The sequence below is a fragment of the Xenopus laevis genome, chromosome 8L, assembly GCF_017654675.1.
Source record: "Xenopus laevis strain J_2021 chromosome 8L, Xenopus_laevis_v10.1, whole genome shotgun sequence".
Taxonomy (NCBI): Eukaryota; Metazoa; Chordata; class Amphibia; order Anura; family Pipidae; genus Xenopus; species Xenopus laevis.
Window position 1 is genome coordinate 8,170,897 of NC_054385.1, and position 14,199 is coordinate 8,185,095.

The 14,199-nt window shown below is 44.4% G+C and overlaps 1 protein-coding gene across 6 annotated transcripts in view; it reads left to right on the forward strand.

Moving 5' to 3' along the window:
* Positions 1-10,423: 10,423 nt before the first annotated feature.
* rapgef1.L (Rap guanine nucleotide exchange factor 1 L homeolog) overlaps positions 10,424-14,199 on the forward strand; it is a 55,901-nt gene continuing 52,125 nt past the window's right edge. For 2 of the 6 annotated variants that reach the window (XM_041572433.1, XM_041572434.1), the window contains exon 1: positions 10,424-10,716. In XM_041572433.1, coding sequence (XP_041428367.1) covers positions 10,692-10,716 — 25 coding nt within the window. In that variant the 5' untranslated portion in view covers positions 10,424-10,691. The remainder of the gene's footprint in view (positions 10,717-14,199) is intronic. The other 4 variants (XM_041572435.1, XM_041572436.1, XM_041572437.1 and 1 more) reach the window with 2 other exon arrangements.

A 14,199-nucleotide genomic window follows, 5' to 3' on the forward strand; every position in this document is an offset into this window, starting at 1 on the left:
TAAAAAGGTTGGGGCTAGAGCAAGAGCTCAACTGGTAATGTTGGCATGGAAATCTGAGGCATAGTGGTAGATGATCAACTTGCTGATTGGGACATTGGTTTGTTGACATTGGAGTCTGAGGGATAGAGGAACATGGTCAACAAATTATGGGGAAAGTGGCTAAGGCTAAGAGGATGTTGACATAGAAGTCTGAAGGAAAGCAGTAGATGGCCAACTTACTAACTCTATTGTAGACATTAGTTAAGGGGATGTTGGCATGGATGTCTGAGGGGTATAGAGAAACATGGTCATCTTGCTGATTGAATTATGTAAACGTGGCTGAGGGGTGTTGAAAGTCTGAGTGATAGAAGAACATGTCCATCCTGCTGGTTGGATTACTGTATGTGGAAAGTGGCTAAGGCATATTGGCATGGAAGTCTGAGGGACAGACGAAGGACAACTTGCTGATTGGAACAGACCTAAGGGGATGTTGACGTGGATATCTAAGAGATGGGGAGGATGGACAACTTGTTGATTATATTGCTGTATGTGGAAAGTGGCTAAAGCATATTGGCATGGAAGTCTGAGAGACAGGGAGAGATGGACATCTTGCTGATTGGAACAGTTGGTATGGGGAAGTTGGCATGGAAGTCTAGGGCTAGGGCAACATGGCTAACCTTCTGAATGTATTATGATGAAAGTGGCTAAGGGGAAGTTGGCATGGAAGCCTGAAGTAAAGCGGAAGATGGCCAACTTGCTGATTGTGTTATATGGCTGATATGAGGGTGTTGGCAAATATTGCAAATATGATTCTAGGTCATGATCAGACTACGCCATCTTGTACAATGCCATCATGCGACACGGCACACAGAGTGGAGAACCTGGTTTTGGGTGATATTCCAAGTGCAGGGGCTCCCCTTGATGCTTCCCATTTCATTCATCAAAAAGCAAGTAATATCCACAACACTGTTAGGTCCATTAGCATAGTGTTTTCATTTAGGGGAGAAAAAAAAAGATTCCATCCATATCTGTGTAGCAACACTGTGAAAACCTTGTCTTTGATTATTGGAATTCATTAGAGCTCATGATGGCCAATATGTTATTGAACCAAATGAGCTGTGTTATTTTAAGCACGGCACGGACTAAAGGGGATAACGCTCAGAGCTCTTGCCTGAGGGGGGACTACCTTACCCTGCATTAAAATCAGTTCTAAGGAGCTACATGGATCTATAGGGTCCAAAAGCAGAGGATAGGGTGGCCACCATGATGGCATGCTGGTTTGTAGTCCAGTTTGCATCAGCCACAGATATACCAATCATTATGTATTTTGGTGGCTCTGACACGGGTACCTGCACCAGCAGAAAAACCCAGTAAGCGGCGGTGACCTTCAAGTCCAACCAAAATCTGATTCTAGCATGTAATAGACAGCATGGAACAGCAGATGGAGACAGAGCACTTCCACACGGCTCATGGATTTTCTACCTAATGTAGCTGATGAATAGCCGTAATGTCCCTTTCCACTTCTCATGTGAGATGTAATTCATTTAGGAGATGTTTGAACTGAATTGCATCGAAATATCAAGGATATTTTTATGAGTTGGAGAGCTGAAGAACCCCTGAAGTGCAGAAGCTTTGAACTAGTCCAATCCACGAATGGCTGATTAATTCAGGGGATGTTTCTATCCGATTCTTCCACCTCCCAATTGAATACTGTTGGTCCAATCCAGGCGTGTGCACATTGACTGCACATTTAAAACATTTAAACCAGTGTTTTTAGTACAAGGGTAGGCTGCTCGCTGCCTTCCAAGTCTTCCGTATACCTCTGCACCCTTCCTACAGATTCTCACACCCCCCTCGTTCCCTGCATCCCACTCTCTAGTGCAATCTGCCTCGCGTATGTACCTACCAGCTGGAGCCATTTCTCACCTTCCATCAGAGTAGCATTTTGCGCAGCTCAAATTTCTCTTCTTTATCCTTCTCTCATTAATTCCCCTCTATAAAGAACCTTTTCTACCTAAACCTATGCTACCCAAAAGTAAAATCAAGCCTACCCGATAGATATGTGGCCTTTGGGTGGGCCCACCTGTAGACCTCACACATGGGCCAACAACCTGCAAACATGCTCTGGAAACTGGAAAGACTAAGTCAGCTGCCCATGTATGGCCAACTTTAGATCCACTCATGCACTGGTGAGACTCTACAGCATAGGTGTATACCCATAGTGGTGCCATTTATTTGAAAGGACAATATACAAACTCAGTATAGTAGGTGTGCATATAAATCTCCCACCTTTAATGAATAAGTCCTTTAATGCAAACATAAGAGGCTCCCCTTTAAAGCTCCACGGGCTCCGGCTTATCTCAAGGTGGGAGTGTACTGTATGGACAGTTATAGACAAGCTGAAAAGAGCCCTTCTAGGCCTGTTTATGGGGCCTTCCCAATGGCCTGTCTAACCAATATCTGGATGAAAATTGGCCAAATGTCTATCAGCATCAATGTGCTTCTCCTAATTATAATTGTAATCCAGTTGTTGACCTTGAGCTAACCAATGGGGTCATCCCTATTAGACCTACCATGGCCAAAGAGTTAAAGAGCTGTAGAGTCTCACCAATGCATGAGTTTATCTAAAATTGGCCAAACATGGGCAGCTGACTTAGTCTTTCCAGACCATGTTCGCAGGATGTTGGCCAATGTATGAGGTCTACAGGTGGGCCTACCCAAAGGCCACATATCTATCGGGTAGGTTTGATTTTACTTTCCAACAAGGACTGTGTGAGCACTTTAATGCAGTCCTCTTCCAATGGATCTGTAGGCCCCTCCAGTGAGGGGTGAGCATTGGGCCAGATCTGGATGATCCCATTAGGATGATCCCCCAGGGCCAACATATCACAAAGAGAAGGGGAAGCCAATTAGGAAAGGACTGCATTGATGTACTGATGTGGACCTCACCCAAAGTTATTTTGTTACCCGTCCATTAGGTATAAGGCCAATATTAAGAAAGACCCCATTGTGGGCTGATAAATGGAAAAGTTGGCCTAGAATTGGCAGGTTTGATTGTCCCATGTCCGACCAGTTTTGCTCTACTTTATGCCCAGGAGCCATTGTTCTCAGCCAAACAAAATACTCGTTTTGTGCCAATGCTTCCCGTTGTTTGTACAGCCTGGACATCAACCTTGGACTTGCCAAGCACGTCAGTGCCAGGACCTTCAGCCAAGATCTGGTGGGTGCAGGCTAAATTAGGATAAGTGGGTTATGGCAGTGATGACAAGACAACGAGAGATGAAGAAGTGGCCATAGCAGGAAGGGGAACTGTCCCACTCGCTATAATGAGAGGCTGATGGATTCGAGCCCAACAGGAGAAATGTGCTTGGTGAGCTGATCTCTCTACTGGATTATTGAGTGTCACTGGCTCTCAGCTCCTCCTGGGGCTTCTGGGTACAGATTAATCATGAGGCTGCAGGACAAGGGAGGAGGCCATGATGGGAAGGGTGGTGGGTGCACTTGTTTCTAACTCCACAATCAGCATGGCAGCGAACTGCATCAATACCAACGGGAATTCCTCATCCTTTAGTGACAGCCTCGTAATCACAATTAATAGGGGGATTTCAATAATGGATGCCCTCCCCCGTCCTGCAGTTCTGTCATTTACAGCAAATTTTATTCAAATATTTCTAACGTTTCTCCAAGGGGAAGTAAACCAGCCTCACGGTATTGTCCGCTAAATTGTCTGGCTTGTGACATGAGTTAAAGGGGAAGAAAGGGGGCCCTCTGTATCTTTTGGAACCGTAGCAGGGTGACTGTTACCCCAATGTTTCTATATATCTGTAACCTTGTTATGAGCTAAGGGGGCCCAGTCTGAAGGTCAGTTAGGGGGAGATTTGGGGTGAGTGCTTATTTGTGCCCTGGGTACCCCTGGAACTATAGCAGGGTGACTGTTACCCCAATGTTTCTATATATCTGTAACCTTGTTATGAGCTAAGGAGGCCCAGTCTGAAGGTCAGTTAGGGGGAGATTTGGGGTGAGTGTTTATTTGTGCCCTGGGTACCCCTGGAACTATATCAGGGTGATTGTTACCCCAAAGTTTCTATATATCTGTAACCTTGTTATGAGCTAAGGGGGCCCAGTCTGAAGGTCAGTTAGGAGGAGATTTGGGGTGAGTGATTATTTGTGCTCTGGGTACCCCTGGAACTATAGCAGAGTGACTGTTACCCCAATGTTTCTATATATCTGTAACCTTGTTATGAAATAAGAGGACTCAATCTGAAGGACAGTTAGGTGGAGATTTGGGGTGAGTGTTTATTTGTGCCCTGGGTACCCCTGGAACTATAGCAGGGTGACTGTTACCCCAATGTTTCTATATATCTGTAACCTTGTTATGAGCTAAGGGGACCCAGTCTGAAGGCCAGTTAGGGGGAGATTTGGGGTGAGTGCTTATTTGTGCCCTGGGTACCCCTGGAACAATTGTACATACCTGTACCCCTCCCATTCCAGCCTAATCTCTCAAATCACAGCTAAACAATCCATTATTCAACACAAATTTTCATGCAAATTGGGAATAAAAATATTAATGATCCTTTTCCTGCCTCCTTTCCTTTCTCCTGTTTTGTGAGTCCAAGTGAGTGTTAGTGTCAGCCGGTGCATAATGTGAGAAGAGCCCGAGGGCAGAAGCTGGCAGAGAGATGCTCGCTGTATTTATTATTGATGCATGGAAATCTCCTACTACTTTTAACAAAAAGACAACGTTAAAGGGCATTATCTGTGATGGATTTTTGTTCCATGTAATAACGGGGAAAAACTAGAACATCGGTAAAGATATGTAATTTGTCGGGATCAGAGGTTTATAGGGAAAGGGATATAAATAAGCTCTGGCTTTGGTTCATATATACACATAGTATATACACATAGTGGTCTGTGAATCCCTGTGTTATCTACATTGGTTTATATTGATTGGCTGCTGGTGTATTACTCACAAGCAGCCAATCACTCCCGGCATATTCCACCTGTATATCAACTACAAGACATAAGATGAACCAAAGCTGAGTGGCATGTTGTGGGCAAAGGTTGCAGAAATGTCAATTTGTTGGCTCAAACTTATTTTACGTCCCATCCCCCCACCACCCGAATGATTTCAGATCCGTGCATAGGGATAAGTCTGGGTCTGGACTAATAATGAAACTGCAACTTCAATTATTCCCCAAAAAGTTATATTTAAATAAGATTAAAATAGGGCCCTGTCCTGCCACTTATTATTGCAGGATTTGCTCTTAGGGGTGAACATACTGTAAATGTGGAGTCAGGGGTCCCATTACCTGGTTGGCCTTAGAGAAGTATTTTATTTTTATTTTTTAATAAAGAAGAAAAGGGGCTCAATGTTCCATCAGATATTCCTTAATAAAAATCTCAACTTTTTTCATTATATAGTATTAAATATCGATGCTACAGTATTTCGCAGGTTACACTGCCCTCTGCTGGCGAGCTCCAGTTAATGCAACATCAGTACTCCATTCTAGTAGTGATGGGTGAATAAATTCGACAGGCGCGAATTCACGGAGAAAATTCGACATCATCAAAAAATGTTGATGTGTGTTGGAATAGTCGCTCACGTCAAAACTGTCATGCGTCAACATTATTCGGACGCCCATTGATGCCATAGTGATGTGCGGGTCAACTAATTGTCAACCCACACCCGACCCTAAACCGCCACTCTATTTCCGTATCTGATGTCACACAGGGGGCGGGGACGAGCAGGCGTGTCTATAAATAGACATTGCGGAAGCAGCACAAACTTAGGTTGCCGACCCTCAGATATTGGTTCGGCCCGCACATCACTACTCCATACACCATTTACAGGGTTTGAGCTCCTCTTAAAGGGGGCGGTTCACCTTTAAGATAACTTTTAGTATGTTGTAGAGTGGTCAATTCTAAGACATTTTTCAACTGGTCGTCATTATTTATTGTTATCGCTTTTAAATTATTTGCCTTCTTCTTCTGACCCTTTCCAGCTTTTCTAATGGGGGTCACTGACCCCATCTTAAAAAAGCAAAAGCTCTGTAAGGCTACAAATGTATTGTTATTGCTACTTTTTGTTACTTCTATTTCTATTCAGGCCTCTCCTATTCATATTCCAGTTTCTAATTCAAATCAATGCATGGTTGCTAGGGGAATTTGGACCCTAGCAACCAGATTACTGAAACCGGAAAGCTGCTGGATAAAAAGCTAAATAATTCAAAAACCACAAATCATGAAAAATGAAAACCAATTGCAAATTGTCTTAGAATATCCCTCTCTGCATCATACTAACAGTTAATTTAAAGGTGATTAACCTCTTTAAGGTAGATATGTGCCCCTAAGCAGACTGATATATAAGAAAGTGGCACCTACAAATGCCAAATCCCTTAACTGACTACACTGGCAGGTCTAAGGCTCCTATTTGATTGGATCCAGTAGAAGTCTAAGTGGCACTATTTTTCCATCCAGTTGGCTTTGCCAGCCAATTAGTGAGATGCCTATAAAGTCCATACTTGCTCTTAACGTCTAACTGACTTAATTGTTCTAAAGTACTTATGGGGGGTGGGCAGTTGTGTGAGGTTTCATTTGAGTTGCACAGCACTGAGGCTGAGGGTGGATCCCTGCATTGCAAAAATACAAATTTCTGACCCTTTGTCTGAGCACACAATAAGTTATACCCTCATACTGTACTGTCTAAGGGAATCAATATGGCACCTCCCTCCTCCCATATGTATAAATACAAATATACAGAGAAGGAATGTTCTGGGCACACAATAAGCTATACCCTCATACTGTACTGTCTAAGGGAATCCATATGGCACCTCCCTCCTCCCATATGTATAAATACAAATATACAGAGAAGGAATGTTCTGGGCACACAATAAGCTATACCCTCATACTGTACTGTCTAAGGGAATCAATATGTCACCTCCTCCTCCCATATGTATAAATACAAATATACAGAGAAGGAATGTTCTGGGCACACAATAAGCTATACCCTCATACTGTACTGTCTAAGGGAATCAATATGGCACCTCCCTCCTCCCATATGTATAAATACAAATATACAGAGAAGGAATGTTCTGGGCACACAATAAGCTATACTCTCATACTGTACTGTCTAAGGGAATCAATATGGCACCTCCTCCCATATGTATAAATACAAATATACAGAGAAGGAATGTTCTGGGCACACAATAAGCTATACCCTCATACTGTACTGTCTAAGGGAATCAATATGGCACCTCCTCCCCATATGTATAAATACAAATATACAGAGAAGGAATGTTCTGGGCACACAATAAGCTATACCCTCATACTAACTCTAAGGAATCAATTGGAATCCCCATATGTATAATCCATATCAATAAGGTATTGACAAGTATATACCCTGAGATGTTACTGCCACAAGGGAACAATTCACCTCCTCTCCCTATGTATAAGTGACAAATATAGGACTCTCCCATATGGATACAATAAATATACGCAGAGATGTCTAAGGGACAATAAGCTACCTCTCCATTATGTACTATTAAGGAATGCAATTATTGGACCCTAGCTCCCATTGTATAAACAATCTCTAAGGGAAGGAATTCCTCCTCGCCCATAAGTATATACCATTCATAATGGTACTGTTCTAGGGAACAATAATATGCTCATCCTTCGTAAGGGACACTCCATACTCCTCAATCCCAAAGTATAACAAAAAGGAATGTTCTGGGCAACAATAAGCTATACCCTCATACTGTACTGTCTAAGGGAATCATAGACCTATGGCACTCACTCCAATATACAAGAAAATTCTGAACAGAGAAGGATAGTTCTGGCACACTAAGCTATAACGTCATATTGACTGTCTAAGGGATCAATTATGAACTCAAATCCATCCCATAAAAATGTTCTGCACAAATAGCAAATAACTCATACAAGGAATGTTCTGGGCACACAATAAGCTATACCCTCATCACTGCTCCTGTTCTAAGGAATCAAATATGGCAACCATTTCTGCCACTATTATAAACTAAACTATACATGACTGTAAGGGAATCAATAGCACCACCTATCACCCATATTATACTTACTAAGGAAGCAATGTGGCCACATACTACCTCCATACTGTTATGGGAATCAATAGCATCACTCCATATGTATAAATACAATATACAGAAAGGAATGTTCTGGGCACACAATAAGCTATACCCTCATACTGTACTGTCTAAGGGAATAATGATCCCTCCTCCCATATATAAATCAAATAAAAGAAATGTTTGGCGACAAATGCTATACCTCATCAATCAAGTCTAAGGGAATCAATATGGACTCCTCTCATGTATAAATACAATATAAGAGAAGAATGTTCTGGGCACATAAGCTCATACCCTCCATATGTACTGTTAAGAATCAAATATGGACGAATTCCTCCCTAGTACATACAAATATCAGAAAGGAATTTCTGGCCAAATAAGTTAAACCCTCATACTGACTGTCTAAGGAATCAATCCATGGCACTCCTCCCAAATATTAAAATACAATTGACAAGCAAGAAGGTATGCACCCATAACTTACCTAGGGACTAATTCAAGGGAATCAACCTCTGCCCATACTCTCATATTATAAATACAAATATACAGAGAAGGAATGTTCTGGGCACAATAAGCTAACACCTAACTGTATATCTAAGCGAATACGTTGGCACCTCCTCCTAGGGATAATAAAATCTCAGAAGAATGTTCTGGCAACAATAAGATATACCCCATATTGTAACTGTTCAAGGGCAATCAAATAATGGCATCCTCCCATATGTATATACATAAGGGAAGGAATGTCTCTGCACCAATAATATACCATACGTAACATGCTAGGAATCATAGGCACCTCCTCCCTAGGCAAAATAACTATACTCATAGAGTAAGGGAATTCAATTGGCACACATCACCATATCTCATACTGTACTGTCATAAGGGAAATTCGGCACCTCCTCCATACTTATAAAACATATACAGTGAAGGAATGTTCTGGGCACAATAAGCTATCCTCATACTGTACTCCTAGATAATATGCAACTACCCAATGATAAAAAGATACAGGGAATGTTCTGGGCAACATAAGCTATACCCTATACTGTACTGTCTAAGGGAAAATATGGCACCTCCTCCCATAGTATAATCAAATATCAAGAAGGAAGTTCGGCACAATAAGCTATACTCATACTGTATTCAAGGAATCAATATGCACTCTCCTCAGTATAAATACAATATACACGAGAAGGCATGTTCTGGAGCACAACAAAATACTATAGCTGTACTGTCTGGGGAAATCAAATAGCACCTCTCATATATAAATGACAAAGATACAGAAAGAATTTCTGGGCACACATAGCTCATACCTCATACTATACAGTCTAAGGAATCAATATGGGCACACTCCTTCCCATATGTATAAATACAATACAGAGAATGTTCTGGGACACAATAAGCTATACCCCTCATACTGTACTCTAAGGAATCAATATGGCACTCTCCCATATGTATAAATACAAATATACAGAGAAGGAATGTTCTGGGCACACAATAAGCTATACCCTCATACTGTACTGTCTAAGCGAATCAATATGGCACCTCCCTCCTCCCATATGTATAAATACAAATATACAGAGAAGGAATGTTCTGGGCACACAATAAGCTATACCCTCATACTGTACTGTCTAAGGGAATCAATATGGCACCTCCTCCCATATGTATAAATACAAATATACAGAGAAGGAATGTTCTGGGCACACAATAAGCTATACCCTCATACTGTACTATCTAAGGGAATCAATATGGCACCTCCTCCCATATGTAAAAATACAAATATACAGAGAAGGAATGTTCTGGGCACACTAGTGTAAAACCACTTACACAAAGAATGACATTTGATTGGCTGCTGTACCATTACAATACTGAAGATGGAGCTAATGTATAACAAATAGATTTTTGCAGCCAATACAATAGATAAAGGCAAAATAAATGAGTTTGCAGGTTATTTCTCTAAGGAAACGAACGGCTGCTGCACAATAAAGTATAAAATATAATTACAATATAGTAATAGACACAATTGATGTATTGGCACTGGAATGTTAGACTTCAGCAGAACTAAAGGAATTGTAGAACAGGTCAGTTAATGTGCAATTCCTTCTGTTGCCGCTTGTGGCGCATTGAGCGATTAATGTTCTTTATTTGATTCAGTTCCTTCTCTGTCCACTGGGGGCGCAGTGATACAGGAAATCTGAGGTTTTGCTCCATATCCGGTGCTTTTACCTAGTTGACCTCTAGGGGAGCTGTGATACAGTGTGAGGAGCGCTGGGTGCAGTTATCTCGGTGACCTCTAGGGGAGCTGTGATATAGTGTGAGGGTGAGGAGCGCTGGGTGTAGTTATCTCGGTTACCGCTAGGGGCTGCGCTAAGGAGGAGGCAGAGGAAGGATTGGGGAGCGCGACAGACACTCACACAGAGCCGGGAGTGAGAGCAACACGCACCGCTACTCAGGCCCCGCCGCACCGCTCCCCCACCCGGACCGAGTCTCCGGGACATGCTGCTGGGATAGGGAGGGGAGCCGGCAGGGAGGGGAGGACGACACGTCAGGGATCGGGGCCTCCCCTCCCCACAGCCCGTACAGACAAGCGCCGAGCAGCTCAGGCCTCTCCGGCGGCGGAAGAATCGGAACATGTCCGGGAAAATCGAGAAATCAGGTAACGAGGGAGGGACAAGTCTAGTGTGGGGCCCGAGCTACAGACACAATACGTCTCACACCGACTCACTCTCTTTCTCTACTGGGCCTGGGGCTCCTCCTGCTGAGACTTCCAGTTCAACCACTGCTTCTTCTTCTTCCACAGACTCATGGTCTGACTGGGAATTACTGGGAATATGGATAGGAAAGAGAGAGACAGGAGGAGAGCACTGGTTGCACAGGAGAGAGAGAGACAGACAGGAGGAGAGAGAGAGAGAGACAGGAGGAGAGAGAGACAGGAGGAGAGAGAGACAGGAGGAGAGCACTGGTTGCACAGGAGAGAGAGAGAGAGACAGGAGGAGAGAGAGAGAGAGACAGGAGGAGAGCACTGGTTGCACAGGAGAGAGAGAGAGACAGGAGGAGAGAGAGAGAGACAGGAGGAGAGAGAGACAGGAGGAGAGCACTGGTTGCACAGGAGAGAGAGACAGGAGGAGAGAGAGAGAGACAGGAGGAGAGCACTGGTTGCACAGGAGAGAGAGAGAGAGACAGGAGGAGAGAGAGAGAGAGACAGGAGGAGAGCACTGGTTGCACAGGAGAGAGAGAGAGAGCAGGAGGAGAGAGTGAGAGACAGGATGAGAGCACTGGTTGCACAGGAGAGAGAGAGAGAGAGAGAGAGACAGGATGAGAGCACTGGTTGCACAGGAGAGAGAGAGAGAGACAGGAGGAGAGAACTGGTTGCACAGGAGAGAGAGAGACAGGAGGAGAGCACTGGTTGCACAGGAGAGAGAGAGAGACAGGAGGAGAGAACTGGTTGCACAGGAGAGAGAGAGAGACAGGAGGAGAGCACTGGTTGCCAGGAAGAGAGAGAGACAGAGAGGAGAGAGAGAGAGACAGGAGGAGAGAGAGACAGGAGGAGAGCACTGGTTGCACAGGAGAGAGAGGGACAGGAGGAGAGAGAGAGAGACAGGAGGAGAGCACTGGTTGCACAGGAGAGAGAGAGACAGGAGGAGAGCACTGGTTGCACAGGAGAGAGAGAGACAGGAGGAGAGAACTGGTTGCACAGGAGAGAGAGAGAGAGAGAGAGACAGGAGGAGAGAACTGGTTGCACAGGAGAGAGAGAGAGAGACAGGAGGAGAGAACTGGTTGCACAGGAGAGAGAGAGAGAGAGAGAGAGACAGGAGGAGAGCACTGGTTGCACAGGAGAGAGAGAGAGAGAGACAGGAGGAGAGCACTGGTTGCACAGGAGAGAGAGAGAGAGACAGGAGGAGAGCACTGGTTGCACAGGAGAGAGAGAGAGAGACAGGAGGAGAGCACTGGTTGCACAGGAGAGAGGAGAGAGACAGGAGGAGAGCAACTGGTTGCACAGGAGAGAGAGAGAGACAGGAGGAGAGAACTGGTTGCACAGGAGAGAGAGAGAGACAGGAGGAGAGAACTGGTTGCACAGGAGAGAGAGAGAGACAGGAGGAGAGCACTGGTTGCACAGTGAGGAGAGAGAGAGAGGACAGGAGGAGAGAACTGGTTGCACAGGAGAGAGAGAGACAGGAGGAGAGCACTGGTTGCACAGGAGAGAGAGAGAGAGAGAGAGACAGGAGGAGAGCACTGGTTGCACAGGAGGAGAGAGAGAGACAGGAGGAGAGAACTGGTTGCACAGGAGAGAGAGAGAGAGCACTGGTTGCACAGGAGAGAGAGAGAGAGACAGGAGGAGAGAACTGGTTGCACAGGAGAGAGAGAGGGACAGGAGGAGAGAACTGGTTGCAGAGGAGAGAGAGAGAGAGCACTGGTTGCACAGGAGAGAGAGAGACAGAGACAGGAGGAGGAGAGCACTGGATTCAACACTTGGTGCAGGGGAATATGTAGGAGGTAGTGTTACTGGGGGCTAATAAATAAATAAAATGAACAGGGTAGGGTTTTGCACTTGCCCCTCGGTGCTCTTTGATGCCAATATGTACATTCCGTGTCAGTTATGCTCCATGCTCTGCAACATCATCTAAAGCTGTTTGGGTTCTACTTGCTCAGCTCTGGGTGTAGGTGTGAGAGCGAGTGAGACTAAATGACAAACCATGTGACCTGAGGGCAAATGGGCAATTACTCATCTCAAAACTGCCAGCAAATGCTCCTGGGGTTTCACCTGAATGATTGGCACTTTTCTTTCATATCAACTGAAATATTTGGTGCCTGGGGCTTGTGTTAGTGTCGCTCGTCTAACAGGACTGGGGTTCAGCGCTTGGTGCCAGTCCCGGGGTGTCCCTGTGTATAGTCTCTGTGTAATGGGAGGGGCTTCCTGCTGGCTCTGAACTTCCTGTCTGATACATTTCTCTTCCTAATTGCCTGATACTGCCTGAAAATGACACTTAGTAACACATTGTAACAGTTCAACTCTCAGGAGTAAACACAGAGTTCATGGGAAGAGCAACTGTCATTTGCTGCAGATATTGTCCCCGTAGCACCGGTTTGGTTCTGCTTTGCATCTTGGGAATCTCTTTTGACTCCTCCCTTAATTCCCCAGGCACTTGCGGCCTCATACGAAAATCAAGGTTTCTTCTGTTCTGCGTAACGAAGGTGCGCACTTTCCATAGAGTGGGAATTTTTTGGAACACTCGATACTTGTACTTTGTGAATGGGCTTTGAGAGGTTTTGCTTTTTTAGTAGGCCTTCAGTTATGTTCTGGAAGGATCTGGGCTGGCAGTTGCGTAGATATCTAATGCCATATAATATGGATAAGGGCTTTTATTATGCAGAGCATTGTGATTCTTTATATAGAGCTGAAATATTCTACATTGTTGTACAGAGGTTATACATCGTTCCCATCAGTGAGCTTACAATCTAAGGTCCCTATCACATTCCCATCAGTCCCTGCCCCAGTGAGCTTACAATCTATGGTCCCAATCACATTCCCATCAGCCCCTGTCCCACTTAAGCTTACAATCTAATGTACCAATCACATTCCTATCAGTCCCTGCCCCACTTAAGCTTACAATCTAATGTACCAATCAAATTCCCATCAGTCCCTGCCCCAGTGGAGCTTACAATCTAAGGTCCCTATCACATTCCCATAAATCCCTGTCCCAGTGAGCTTACAATCTAAGGTCCCTATCACATTCCCATTAGTCCCTTCCCCAGTGGAGCTTAAAATCTAAGGTCCCTATCACATTCCAATTAGTCCCTGCCCCAGTGAGCTTACAATCTAAGATCCCTATCACATTCCCATCAGTCCCTGCCCCAAAGGAGTTTACAATCTAATGTCCTTATCACATTCTCATCAGTCCCCTGGAACACTCCTATATCGTGAGTACTTACAATCTAATGTCCTTATCACATTCTCATCAGCCCGCCATTGGAGTTACATTCTAAGTCCTTATACATTGCCTCAGTCTCCCAGTGAGCTAAATCTAAGGTCCCTATCACATTCCCATCAGTCCCTGTCCCAGTGGAGCTTACAATCTAAGGTCCCTATCACATTCCCATCAGTCCCTGCCCCAGTGAGCTTACAATCTAATGTCCTTAT